The sequence below is a fragment of the Eleutherodactylus coqui genome, chromosome 11, assembly GCF_035609145.1.
Source record: "Eleutherodactylus coqui strain aEleCoq1 chromosome 11, aEleCoq1.hap1, whole genome shotgun sequence".
NCBI classification, from domain to species: Eukaryota; Metazoa; Chordata; class Amphibia; order Anura; family Eleutherodactylidae; genus Eleutherodactylus; species Eleutherodactylus coqui.
The window spans coordinates 137,105,572-137,120,903 of NC_089847.1; the positions used below are offsets into that span (position 1 = coordinate 137,105,572).

The window sequence follows — 15,332 nt, forward strand, 5'->3', positions numbered from 1 at the left end:
GTCAACACAAGACACAAAGCCTGTGAAGTGACCGCGGCGCGGGGCGAGGTGTGCCGGCGGAAATGCTGCAAAGTGTTTGTGGCTGCAATTAATTTGGAAGAGAAAACAATAAGCAGAGAAAACTAGGAGCAAAGATGCAACATGTAACACCTAGAATTAGCCATGCCTTAATCAGAGATACACGAGAGCACACAGATCCTGGTAATGTATGGGATTAGGGGATTTTAGCATCTTCATCGCCTTCCAGCAGCCTGGAGATCCCCTTTTCCTGCTCACCTCCCCATCTATCTACAGTATTACAGAAGTCAGGGAGGAGGGGAGAGGAGGGGGATGAGGCTGCAGGTACTCTTCCTCATTGTGTCTGTGAGAGGGGAGGCAGAGCTTTGTGGAATGTCACATAGATGTGTTTGGATACTCGGGGTGTTGAGGTTACACCTCTGGTGCATGCACACTCCCTTTTTGGGTCCCGCCTCTCATCTATTAACAATGTACCCCCGGTTATCATATTGCTTATGCCCAGTGCTTTCTGCACACATTTTTCATAGTCCTTAGAGAACCAGTTATGCGTCCTACCAAAGACATCCAGCCTTCACAAGAAGTGGAGTTGGAGGGCAATAAAAGGAAGAGGTAAGTGGTGACGACTGTCACTGCAATGGGGCATGTGGCACTATATATCTTTGTAAATGGTGAGCTACTATGGGGGGTAAGTAAGACTATGAGGGCAATATACCACATGCTAAGCATGGTATGGGCACAGTATGTCCACTGTATAACTGTATAGACAAAGTCTGCACTCTTGCCACAGTTTGGAACTATGTGGGCACTATATGCTGCAGCGTCAGTGTTGGGTTTTGCTTTAGATGGCATAGCATGGCATTATGTTGGCATTGTTTGGCACTATGTGGACACTGTATGGCTCGTTTGCCACTGTATGTACTTCACATGGAGCTTTGTGGTCACCGTTTTGGATTAGCTATTTAGCTCTATGATGTCCCTATATAGCTCTGTGTTAGTGAAGAATAACACAACGTGGGCACTGTTTTACAGTGTGTGGGCATAGTATGGCATTATTTGAGCACTGATCAGCAATCTTGGCACTGTGTGTTTTATATGGATGCGGTATAACACTTTGTGGGCACCATATGTAACTGCATAGGTACCACACTAGTAATTATTAGGAAATTACAGTACCTGTATCTCTGGTGACACAATGCGCCATTTACTAACATAATATAGTGAAAGGGATGGGAGTTGTAAGCACACGGCTGCTGGTTTAGGACCTGTGATGACCTCACCGTCATTGCACCTCTAGGGTGTTTGATAGATAATAGATAATTGTGCTACATGCATGTCACACACACACAGCTCTGCTTCACACACGTGAAACACACACAGCTCTGCTTCACACACGTGAAACACACACAGCTCTGCTTCATGCACGTCAAACACACACAGCTCTGCTTCACGCACGTCAAACACACACAGCTCTGCTTCACGCACGTCAAACACACACAGCTCTGCTTCACGCACGTCAAACACACACAGCTCTGCTTCACGCGTGCGTCTCACACACAGCTCTGCTACACGCGTACGTCACACACAGCTCTGCTGCTCGCACGCGTGTCACGCACACAAACAGCTCTCCTACGAGCTCGCATCACACATACACAGCACTATTGTGCTTTTTACACACATGGCTCTACTACGCGCACGTCACACACACGGCTTTGCTACACGTGTGTCACACACGCGACTCTGCTACACACGTGCATCACACTTACTAGTCTGCTAGTCGCGCGCCACACACACACATGGCTCTGCTACGTGCACGCATCACACACATATACGGCTCGGATACACGTGCATGTCACACACACACATGGCTCTGCTACATGATAGCGTCACACACACACAGCTGTGCTAAGCGTGCACGTCACACACAGCTCTGCTAAGCATGCGTGTCACACACACACAGCTCTGCTATGCACGTGATTTACACACACACAGCTCTGCTATGCACGCACATCACACACACATGGCTCCGCTACGCACATGAGTCACATGCACGCACATGCAGCTCTACTACACGCGCGTGACACACACAGCTCTGCTATATACGCACGACACACACACGGCCCTGCTGTGTGCACGCGTCACACACAGATCTGATATGTACACACATGCGTGCGTCACACACACTCACAGCTTTGCTACGTGATGGTGTCACACACATGGTCACACATGCACATACATAGCTCTGATTCGCGCGTGCATCACATACTCGGCTCTGCTATGTGCTCGTGTCACACAGCTCTGCTACACTCGTTACACACACGGCTCTGCTACGCGTGCGTCACACACACACACACACGGCTCTGCTATGTGCGGGCATCACAAACACACGGCTCTGCTATGTGCACGTGTCACACACACACAGCTCTGCTATGTGATAGCGTCACACACACACACACAGCTACGCTACGCACACACCACACACAGCTCTGCTACGTGCGCGTCACACACATGGCTCGACTACTCGCACGCCACACTTACACACTGCTCTGCTACATGCATTCTTCATCCCATACAACAGGGATGAGAACCGACACAGCAGAGTCCTGCACACACTGATCACCCCTGGTCATGTGACCCCGGACTCCCCCCACACAGATGATCGATCACGTGACGGTGACATCATCACAGATCCTGTAAGCACATGGCTGCTGTCAGCATATGTTGTATCTCTGCATGTGTGTTATGCTTTAGGACCTGTGATGATGTCACCATCATGTGATTAGGGGCGGAGCATGTAACACACTCACAGACAAGTAGTCGTTAGTACTTTGATGATCCTACTGTATGTGGTCACCATGCTGTCACTATATGGCTCTACATTAGGAATGCAGGTTCTGTTAAGCTGGAAGTGGGCACTATATGTCATACATGTAGGGCATTCTGGGTAATGCATAATACACTGTGCATTAAGTGGGGAATCCCATAATGCCCTTCTCTTAAACTTCCAAGCCAGACTACAAGTTCTCATGAGTGATTGTATGGCAGCTGCTTATGGCTTCGTTCTTGCCTCGTCATCTCAAACTCTATGCACTACAGGCATCCCAACTCCTAGTAGCCAATCACATCTTGCCATTGTTTGGCCTAGGCCAATTAGATTTGTTACCTCGTCTGTCAATTTACACTTTATCTGTTACTAAATTACACAACGTCTTCATTGCAAATAACTGGCTGTGGATGAGGAGGAGAAGAGAAAAAGGATGGAATGATTCATGGCTTCACCCGCAGAATGACTAATTGTGCCTAATTAAATAGTATTCAGATGACTGTGGCATTACACATCGGATACGTGCGGGCAGAGCGCAGATTTACCTTATTACCACACAATTTACATAATAACATTACACTTTCTCCAGATTGTGTGCTACATATCAATATAGACACAAAGGGCTCAACATATACCGCATATATAGTTATATACAGGAGATACCCAGGTTATACCACATGCTCCATATCACTATATACAGGGAGATGTATAACTTATACCAGCTGTACATATATAATTATATACAGGAGATACCCAGGATATACCAGCATGTTCCATATCACTATAGACACAAAGGGCTCAACATATACCACATATATAGTTATATACAGGAGATACCCAGGTTATACCAGCATGCTCCATATCACTATATACAGGGAGATGTATAACTTATACCAGCTGTACATATATAATTATATACAGGAGATACCCAGGTTATACCAGCATGTTCCATATCACTATAGACAGGGAGATGTATAACTTATACCAGCTGTACATATATAATTATATACAGAAGATACCCAGGTTATACCAGCATGCTCCATATCACTATATACAGGAGATGTATAACTTATACCTATTGTACATATATAATTATATACAGGAGATCCCCAGGTTATATCAGCATGCTGCATATCACTATATACAGGATGTATAACTCATGCCAGCTGTACATATATAATTATATACAGGATATACCCAGGTTATACCAGCATGCTCCATATCACTATATACAGGAGATGTATAACTTATGCCAGCTGTACATATATAATTATATACAGGAGATACCCAGGTTATACCAGCATGCTCCATATCACTATATACAGGAGAGGTATAACTTATACCAGCTGTACATATATAATTATATACCCGATATACCCAGGTTATACCAGCATGCTCCATATCACTATATATAGGAGATGTATAACCTATACCAGCTGTACATATATAATTATATACCCGATATACCCAGGTTATACCAGCATGCTCCATATCACTATATACAGGAGATGTATAACCTATACCAGCTGTACATATATAATTATATACAGGAGATACCCAGGTTATACCAGCATGCTCCATATCACTATATACAGGAGATGTATAACTTATACCAGCTGTACATATATAATTATATACAGGAGATCCCCAGGTTATACCAGCATACTCCATATCACTGTATACAGGAGATACATACCTTATACCAGTAGTACATATATAATTATATACAGGAGATACCCAGGTTATAAAAGCATGCTCCATATCACTATATACAGGATGTATAACTTATACCAGCTGTACATATATGATAATATACAGGAGATACCCAGGTTATACCAGCATGCTCCATATCACTATATACAGGATGTATAACTTATACGAGCTGTACATATATAATTATATACAGGAGATACCCAGGTTATACCAGCATGCTCCATATCACTATATACAGGATGCATACCTTATACCAGCTGTACATGTATAATTATATACAGGAGATACCCAGGTTATACCAGCATGCTGCATATCACTATGTACAGGATGCATAACTTATACCAGCTGTATATATATATATAATTATATACAGGAGATACTCAGGTTATACCAGAAAGCTCAACATCACTATATACAGGAGAAATATAACTTATACCAATTGTAACAATATAATTATATACAGGAGATACCCAGGTTATAAAAGCATGATACATATCACTATATACAGGAGAGGTATAACTTATACCAGCTGTACATATATAATTATATACAGGAGATACCCAGGTTATACCAGCATGCTCCATATCACTATATACAGGAGATGTATAACTTATACCAACTGTACATATATAATTATATATAGGAGATACCCAGGTTAAACCAGGATGCTCCATATCACTATGTACATGATATATAACTTCTACCAGCTGTACATATATAATTATATACAGGAGATACTCAGGTTATACCAGCATGCTCCAAATCACTACGTGCAGGATTTATAACTTATACCAGCTGTACTTATATAATTATATACAGGAGATACCCAGGTTACACCAGCATGCTCCATATCACTATATACAGGTTATACCAGCATGCTCTGTATCACTATATACTGGGGATGAAGACCTTGTACCAGCTGCACATATATAATTATATACAGAAAATCCCTAGGTTATATCAGCATGCTCCATATCACTATATACAGGGAGATGTGTAACTTATATCAACTGTACATATATAATTATATACAGGAGATATCCAGGTTATACCAGCATGCTCCATATCGCTATATAAAGGGAGATGTGTAACTTATACCAGCTGTACATATATAATTATATACATGAGGTACCCAGGTTATACCAGCATGCTCCATATCGCTATATAAAGGGAGATGTGTAACTTATACCAGCTGTACATATATAATTATATACATGAGATACCCAGGTTATACCAGCATGCTCCATATCACTATATACAGGAGATGTATAACTTATACCAGCACTACATATATAATTATATACAGGAGATCCCCAGGTTATACCAGCATGCCCCATATCACTATATACAGGAGATGTATAACTTATACCAGCTGTACATATATAATTATATACAGGAGATACCCAGGTTATACCAGCATGTTCCATATCACTTTATACAGGAGATGTATAAACTTATACCAGCTGTACACATATAATTATATACAGGAGATACCCAGGTTATACTGCCATGCTCCATATCACTGTATGCAAGAGATGTATAACTTATACCAGCTGTACATATATAATTATATACAGGAAATACCCAGGTTATACCAGCATGCTCCATATCACTATATACAGGGAGATGTATAACTTATACCAGCTGTACATATATAGTTATATATAGGAGACCCAGGTTATACCAGCATGCTTCATGTCCTTATATACAGGAGATGTATAACATATCAGTTGTACATATATAATTATATACAGGAGATATCCAGGTTATACCAGCATGCTCCATAGCACTATATAAAGGGAGATATATAACATATATCAGCTGTACATATATAATTATATACAGGAGATACCCAGGTAATATCAGCATGCTCCATATCACTATATACAGGGAGATATATAACCTATACCAGCTGTACATATATAGTTATATACAGGAGACCCAGGTTATACCAGCACGCTCCATATCACTATATACAGTAGATGTATAACATACCAGTTGTACATATATAATTATATAAAGGAGATACCCAGGTTATACCAGGATGCTCCATATCACTATATAAAGGGAGATGTGTAACTTATTTCAGCTGTACATATATAATTATATACAGGAGATACTCAGGTTATACCAGCATGCTCCATATCACTATATACAGGAGATCCCCAGGTTATACCAGCATGCTCCATATCACTATATGCAGGATGTATAACTTATACCAGCTGTACATATATAATTATATACAGGAGATACCCAGGTTATACCAGCATTGTACATATCATTAAATACTGGAGATGTATAACTTATACTAGCTGTACATATATAATTATATACAGGAGAAACCCAGGTTATAGCAGCATGCTCCATATCACTATATACAGGAGATGTATAACTAATACCAGCTGTACATATATAATTATATACAGGAGATACCCAGGTTATGCCAGCATGCCCCATAACACTATATACAGGAGATGTATAACTTATACCAGCTGTACATATATAATTATATACAGGAGATACCCAGGTTATACCAGCATGCTCCCTATCACTATATACAGGATGTATAACTTATATCATCTGTACATATATAATTATATAAAGGAGATACCCAGGTTATATCAGTATTCTTCATATCACTATATACAGGATATATAACTTATACCAGCTGTACATATATAATTATATACAGGAGATACCCAGGATATACCAGCATGCTCCATATCACTATATACAGGAGATGTATAACTTATACTAGCTGTACATGTATAATTATATACAGGAGATCCCCAGGTTATACCAGCATGCTCCATATCACTATATACAGGAGATGTATAACTTATACCAGCTGTACATGTATAATTATATACAGGAGATACCCAGGTTATACCAGCATGCTCCATATCACTATATACAGGAGATGTATAACCTATACCAGCTGTACATATATAATTATATACATGAGATACCCAGGTTACACCAGCATGCTCCATATCACTATATACAGGATGTATAACTTATACCAACTGTACATATATAATTATATACAGGAGATACCCAGGTTATACTAGCATGCTCCATATCACAATATACAGAAGATGTATAACTTATACCAGCTGCACATATATAATTATATACATGAGATACCCAGGTTATACCAGCATGCTCCATATCACTATATACAGGAGATGTATAACTTATACCAGCTGTACATATATAATTATATACAGAGATACCCAGGTTATACCAGCATGCTCCATATCACTATATACAGGATGTATAACCTATACCAGCTGTACATATATAATTATACACAGGAGATACCCAGGTTATACCAGCATGCTCCATATCACTATATACAGGAGATGTATATCTTATAGCAACTGTACATATATAATTATAAACCGGAGTTACCCAGGTTATACCAGTATGGTTAATGCAGGGATTCCTATAGAATGGGTTAATATCGGTGATGCTAATTGAGGCGTTCTGTGTATATTATGCTCTGGAGGAGGATATCTCTGTATCTGTGATGTCAGATGGCGGCGCCTCCTGTATCTTTCTGCATCCTCTTCCTTTTGCAGCCCACAGTATATGTTCCCGGCGCAGGCTACACACATGTCCAGAATTCAGATGTATACGTGTGAGTCAGCGGCAGGAGAATGAATCTTGCGGGAGGAGGGAGCCGCGTCTTCGCTGTGTGTGCAATTAGACAGATATGTGAGCAGCATTGTGGATGCGGCTGGGAAAGTACATCTATTTTAGTCCATCTATTCATGCCTGTAGCGAGACTCTGCTGTCACCCCCAGACGTACCGCATCTCCTCACACATCAGCCATTCCACCGCAATGGTTAACGAGACCAAATACATACAGGTAGCAACATTAGAAAATAATCTCAGAGGACAGTATGCTGCTGAGATACCGTATCTAATCCTATCATGTGTGATACTGCCTGCTGAGTCGTGACCCTAATCCTATCAGGTGTGATACTGCCTGCTGAGCTGTGTATCTAATCCTATCCTGTGTGATACTGCTTGCTGAACTGTGTATCTAATCCTATCAAGTGTGATATTCTTTGCTGAGCCATGTATCCAATCCTATCCTGTGTGATACTGCTTGCTGAGCCGTGTATCTAATCCTGTCAGGTGTAATACGGCTTGCTGAGCCGTGTATCTAATCCTATCATGTATGATATTGTAGCTAAGTCTGTCATGTATGGTACTATCTGCTAGGCTGCTGTATCTAAAGGGGTTGTCCAGATGCAAACTACTGATGATGAATAGCAGATCATCAAGGGTCAGCTGCCTGGATTCCCAATCGGTTAGCTGTCAGCTGGATTATTGCACTTGTACACTGATCTGATTTCTGCAGGAAGCAGACAGCTCCAATCTCACTGTGGTGGTCTGGCTTGATATTGCAGGATAAATTGCCATTGATTTGAATAGGAGCTTTGCCTGTACTACCAAGTTTGACCTCTGCAGTGGGAATGGAGCTGTCTGCTTACTCCAGAAATCAGCTCAGAGCATGAGCACACCAACCCAGAAAACAGCTGATCGTGGGGGTCCTGGGTAGTGGAATCCCACCAATCTACTATGGATAGTCTATCCTGGGAATAGGCCCACCAATAGCTTTCAACTGGGCAACCCCTTTAAGCCTACTATGTGTAACAATGTCTCTTGAGTCATGTATGTAAGCTTATTATATTGTGATTGTTCTGAATAAGAGAAACCAAGTAATCTCGTAGATAGGAGACCTTTTAATAGCCAACAAAAATACATGATGTTACAGCGAGCTTTCCCACCTCCTCTGGGATCTTCCTCAGGAATAATGGAACAAATCTAAAGACGTATTTATATTAAAACATATACACATGGCCACATGGAGGGCACAGACATGGTGAGCTTCATCTGCACTTAGATAAATACCAGAGACAGCATGAGAGGGCACAGACATGTTGTGATTAATAGCACTCAGATAAATACCAGGGAGGGCTGAGCATAACAGTAAATAATTAGTCCAGCGACAAGAAATGTGAATATTTATAGTCTCTAAATTGATGTTAGGGGTCAACAGGCCAAGGGGGGGGGGGGGCTACAGGATAACTACGTACTATCTGTAAAAACAACCACTTTGTTTCTTAGTCCTATGTCCTCACTTACACAGTCAGAGCATCCATTCACTACTTCACAGACAACATAAAAAAGACACACAGTGTATCTACTTCATTCTATTGTCACAGAATTATAATATTTCAACTCACCCAGACTTGGGGAGGAGCATTCCAGAAAAGCACGGACGGCATAAGAATAAAGCTTCTTACCTTGTTGGAGCTCGTTATAATCTGTCCATCTCTAAATAGAAGTCCCCTCGAGGTCCAGAAAAGTTGAAGGCGCCAATTTCTGTTAGCGCAAATCGCTCTCTTAGATATACTGTGGGTGGCACATTAGGTGTGGTTGGTATGAGGTCTGAGAAAATACTCTAAAGAATACAGTGTGATGTGTTACCAGGAGAGTCTCTCATTTATTATAATAAGACACAGCTTTTATAGACAAAAAGGTAGATTTCAGGTTGATACTGAAAGGGGTGTTACAAAGCCAAACACAGTTGCATCATTCACGTGGTTCAAACTGGTTTTACTTTTTAAGTGTAAAGAATGATCAGAGATAAGCCAACAGAAACTGATCATTCTTTACACTTCAAAGTAAAACCAGTTTGAACCACGTGAATACTGTCTCATGACCTCTGTATCTAATCCTATCATGTGTAATACTGTGTGTTGAGTTGTGTATCTTCCACAGTAGCTGCTGGGCCTCCTATGGCGCTGCAGAGTAGATGGGTAATAGGGGTTCTCTAATAACCAGAACTTTCCTCTTGCATAGTAACATAGTATGTTAGGCTGAACGAGGAAGGCACAGAACACCCAATGTGGCAGAAGCCAATTTGGCCCATTTTGGGGGTAAAAATTCCTTCCCGACTCCATAATGGCAGTCAGAATAATCCCTGGATCAACGTTTGAAAAGTTCCTACCTAACTCAAAGACCCGGATCAACAACCCCACTGATTATTAACATCTATATCCTGTAATGCCATAGCACTCTAGAAAGACATCTAGTCCCTTTCAAACTCCTCTATGGATCCTGCCATCACCACGTCCTCAGGCAGAGAGTTCCACAGTCTCACTGCTCTTACAGTAAAGAACCCCCTTCTGTGTTAGTGATGAAACCTGCTTTCTTCTAGACGTAGCGGATGCCCTCTCGTTACCGTCGCAGTCCTGGGTATAAACAGATCCTGGCAGAGATCCTTGTATTGTCCCCTCATGGATTTATACAGAGTTATTTGGTCGCCCCTTAGCCGTCTTTCTTTTAGGGTGACTAATCCGAGTTTTGATGCCTCTCTGGGTATTTCAGTCCTCCCATTCCGTTTATTAATTTAGATGCCCTTCTTTGTACCCCCTCAAGTACTGCAATGTCTTATAAGTGACTTATATAGTGGAAGAATAAAGTTCTCGCCCCTATGCCTCTTTTAATGCACCCCAAGACTCTATTAGCTTTTGCAGCAGCTGACTGGCATTGGTTGCTCCAGTTTAGTCTACAGCCCACTAGTACCCCCAGGTCTTTCTCCATCTCCCTTTTCCCTAGCAGTACCCCATTTAGTGTATATTGGTGACCTCCGTTTCTCCTGCCCATGTGCAGGACCTTACATTTATCAATGTTGAAGCGGTTAGCTATTGATGCTGATGGTGGATTATACTGTGAGACCCCCATGGTTATCGCTATCTAAGCCCCTATTGCATGTGAAAAACTCCAATGATGGCAGGTAGGGGAGCTGACACGTCTGCAGGGTCTGCGCTCATCCTTGTCCTCTTTACACACCCAGGTCCATCCATGACAGACGTCCTCCGCAGACATGGGCTCCCTGGATGATGCAGACGAGCAGCACAATCTGCAGCTTGGGATGGATCAGTCGCAGGATGTGGAGAGAGACCCGCAGTACAGCTGGGCCGCCCTGTGGAACATACTGACCATCGGGGGCAGTATCTGTCTCCTCGTCCTCTCCCAGATATTGGTGAGTCACATACAGCAGCTAGGAGGCTGTATATACCTCTACAGGGAGGCAGAACGACATGGACAAAGGGTCTGCTACTGCAGATAATACATACAGCACACATTTACTGTATACAGTGCTGACATAATACATACAGCACATATTTACTGTATACAGTGCTGACATAATGCATACAGCACCTATATACTGTATGCAGTGCTGACATAATACATACAGCACCTATATACTGTATACAGTGCTGACATAATACATACAGCACCTATATACTGTATGTAGTGCTGACATAATGCATACAGCACCTATATACTGTATGTAGTGCTGACATAATGCATACAGCACCTATATACTGTATGTAGTGCTGACATAATACATACAGCACCTATATACTGTATACGGTGCTGACATAATACATACAGCACCTATATACTGTATACAGTGCTGACATAATACATACAGCACCTATATACTGTATACAGTGCTGACATAATACATACAGCACCTATATACTGTATACAGTGCTGACATAATACATACAGCACCTATATACTGTATACAGTGCTGACATAATACATACAGCACCTATATACTGTATACGGTGCTGACATAATGCATACAGCACCTATATACTGTATACAGTGCTGACATAATACATACAGCACCTATATACTGTATACAGTGCTGACATAATACATACAGCACCTATATACTGTATACAGTGCTGACATAATACATACAGCACCTATATACTGTATACAGTGCTGACATAATACATACATCACCTATATACTGTATACAGTGCTGACATAATACATACATCACCTATATACTGTATGTAGTGCTGACATAATACATACAGCACCTATATACTGTATACAGTGCTGACATAATACATACAGCACCTATATACTGTATGCAGTGCTGACATAATACATACAGCACCTATATACTGTATACAGTGCTGACATAATGCATACAGCACCTATATACTGTATACAGTGCTGACATAATACATACAGCACCTATATACTGTATGTAGTGCTGACATAATACATACAGCACCTATATACTGTATACGGTGCTGACATAATACATACAGCACCTATATACTGTATGTAGTGCTGACATAATACATACAGCACCTATATACTGTATACGGTGCTGACATAATACATACAGCACCTATATACTGTATACAGTGCTGACATAATACATACAGCACCTATATACTGTATACAGTGCTGACATAATACATACAGCACCTATATACTGTATACAGTGCTGACATAATACATACAGCACCTATATACTGTATACGGTGCTGACATAATACATACAGCACCTATATACTGTATACGGTGCTGACATAATGCATACAGCACCTATATACTGTATACAGTGCTGACATAATACATACAGCACCTATATACTGTATACAGTGCTGACATAATACATACAGCACCTATATACTGTATACAGTGCTGACATAATACATACAGCACCTATATACTGTATACAGTGCTGACATAATACATACAGCACCTATATACTGTATACAGTGCTGACATAATACATACATCACCTATATACTGTATGTAGTGCTGACATAATGCATACAGCACCTATATACTGTATACAGTGCTGACATAATACATACAGCACCTATATACTGTATGCAGTGCTGACATAATACATACAGCACCTATATACTGTATACAGTGCTGACATAATGCATACAGCACCTATATACTGTATACAGTGCTGACATAATACATACAGCACCTATATACTGTATGTAGTGCTGACATAATACATACAGCACCTATATACTGTATACAGTGCTGACATAATACATACAGCACCTATATACTGTATGCAGTGCTGACATAATACATACAGCACCTATATACTGTATACAGTGCTGACATAATGCATACAGCACCTATATACTGTATACAGTGCTGACATAATACATACAGCACCTATATACTGTATGTAGCGCTGACATAATACATACAGCACCTATATACTGTATACAGTGCTGACATAATACATACAGCACCTATATACTGTATGTAGTGCTGACATAATGCATACAGCACCTATATACTGTATACAGTGCTGACATAATGCATACAGCACCTATATACTGTATACAGTGCTGACATAATACATACAGCACCTATTTACTGTATACAGTGCTGACATAATACATACAGCACCTATATACTGTGTACAGTGCTGACATAATGCATACAGCACCTATATACTGTATACAATGCTGACATAATGCATACAGCACCTATATACTGTATACAGTGCTGACATAATACATACAGCACCTATATACTGTATACAGTGCTGACAATACATACAGCACCTATATACTGTATACAGTGCTGACATAATACATACATCACCTATATACTGTATGTAGTGCTGACATAATACATACAGCACCTATATACTGTATACAGTGCCCAGATGGGACAGACACAACTTTGTGTGTTCTAGTGTAGCTGCACTACATCCCACTACCATTATACTACAGCACTGCAGGACAGCATTACAGCACTGCTCTGCAACACACTACCACTACACCACTGCACTACGGCACTCTACAACAACCTACTATCACTATAACACTGCACTACAGCCCACTACCACTACAACACTACTCTACAGCACTGCGCTACAGACCACTACCACTATACTACTGCACTACACTACCACAACGCTACACTACCACTACTATAACACTGCTGTAAAGCCCTCTACCACTACAGCACTGCAGTAAAGCCCAGTACCACTACAACGCTGCAATACAGCACTGCAAGACAGCCCACTATCACTACACCACTGCTCTATAGCATTGCACTCCCAATCCACTACAGCACTGCACAGTACTATTGCCCACTACAACACTGCATTACAGCACTGCACTACAGCACACTACCACTACAATACTGCAATACAACCCACTACCATTATACTACAGCACTGCAGGACAGCCCACCACCACTACAGCACTGCATCAAAGCCCGCTACCACTACACCACTGCACTACAGCCCACTACACCACTGCACTACAGCACTGCATCACAGCCCACTACAACTACCCCAAAGCTCGATAGCATTGCACTACAGCCCGCTACCACTACACCACTGCACTACAGCCCACTAACACTACACTACTGCACTGCACTACAGCCCACTGCAACTACACTAAAGCTCGATAGCATTGCACTATAGCCCACTACCACTACAACACTGCACTAGAGCCCATTACCACTGGACTACAGCACTGCACGACAGCGCACTACCATTACAAAACTGTGCTTCAGCCCACATCCACTATAACACTGCATTACAGCACTGCACTACAACCCACTTCCACTACAGCACTGTACTACACACTGCAATCCTGCACAGCCTTCAGGAAAATGGACTAGATCACAGTGATGAAAGCAGAAGCTCATTATCCCGCTGCACTGCAGTAACTCAGCTTGCGGTGTGTAAGTACACTAGCAGCAGAGTGCAGCCCTAATGCAATAGTGGGGACGGACTGCAAACCTTCTCATCCTCCAGATGGATCCTAAATGAGATTTTCATACAGACCATCTGGAGCCTGCAAGCCGTCCCCAGGATCCAAATATGATCAGTCCCTGAGTCATCGACTCTGATTAATGGGATTGATGTGGCAGCGCCCACCTTGT

General features: G+C 41.5%; 1 protein-coding gene across 2 annotated transcripts in view; it reads left to right on the top strand.

Moving 5' to 3' along the window:
• PTPN5 (protein tyrosine phosphatase non-receptor type 5) overlaps positions 1-15,332 on the top strand; it is an 84,268-nt gene that overhangs the window by 49,892 nt on the left and 19,044 nt on the right. For both annotated transcript variants that reach the window (XM_066582527.1, XM_066582528.1), the window contains exon 3: positions 11,431-11,619. In XM_066582527.1, the coding sequence (XP_066438624.1) occupies positions 11,461-11,619 (159 nt within the window). In that variant the 5' untranslated portion in view covers positions 11,431-11,460. The remainder of the gene's footprint in view (positions 1-11,430; positions 11,620-15,332) is intronic.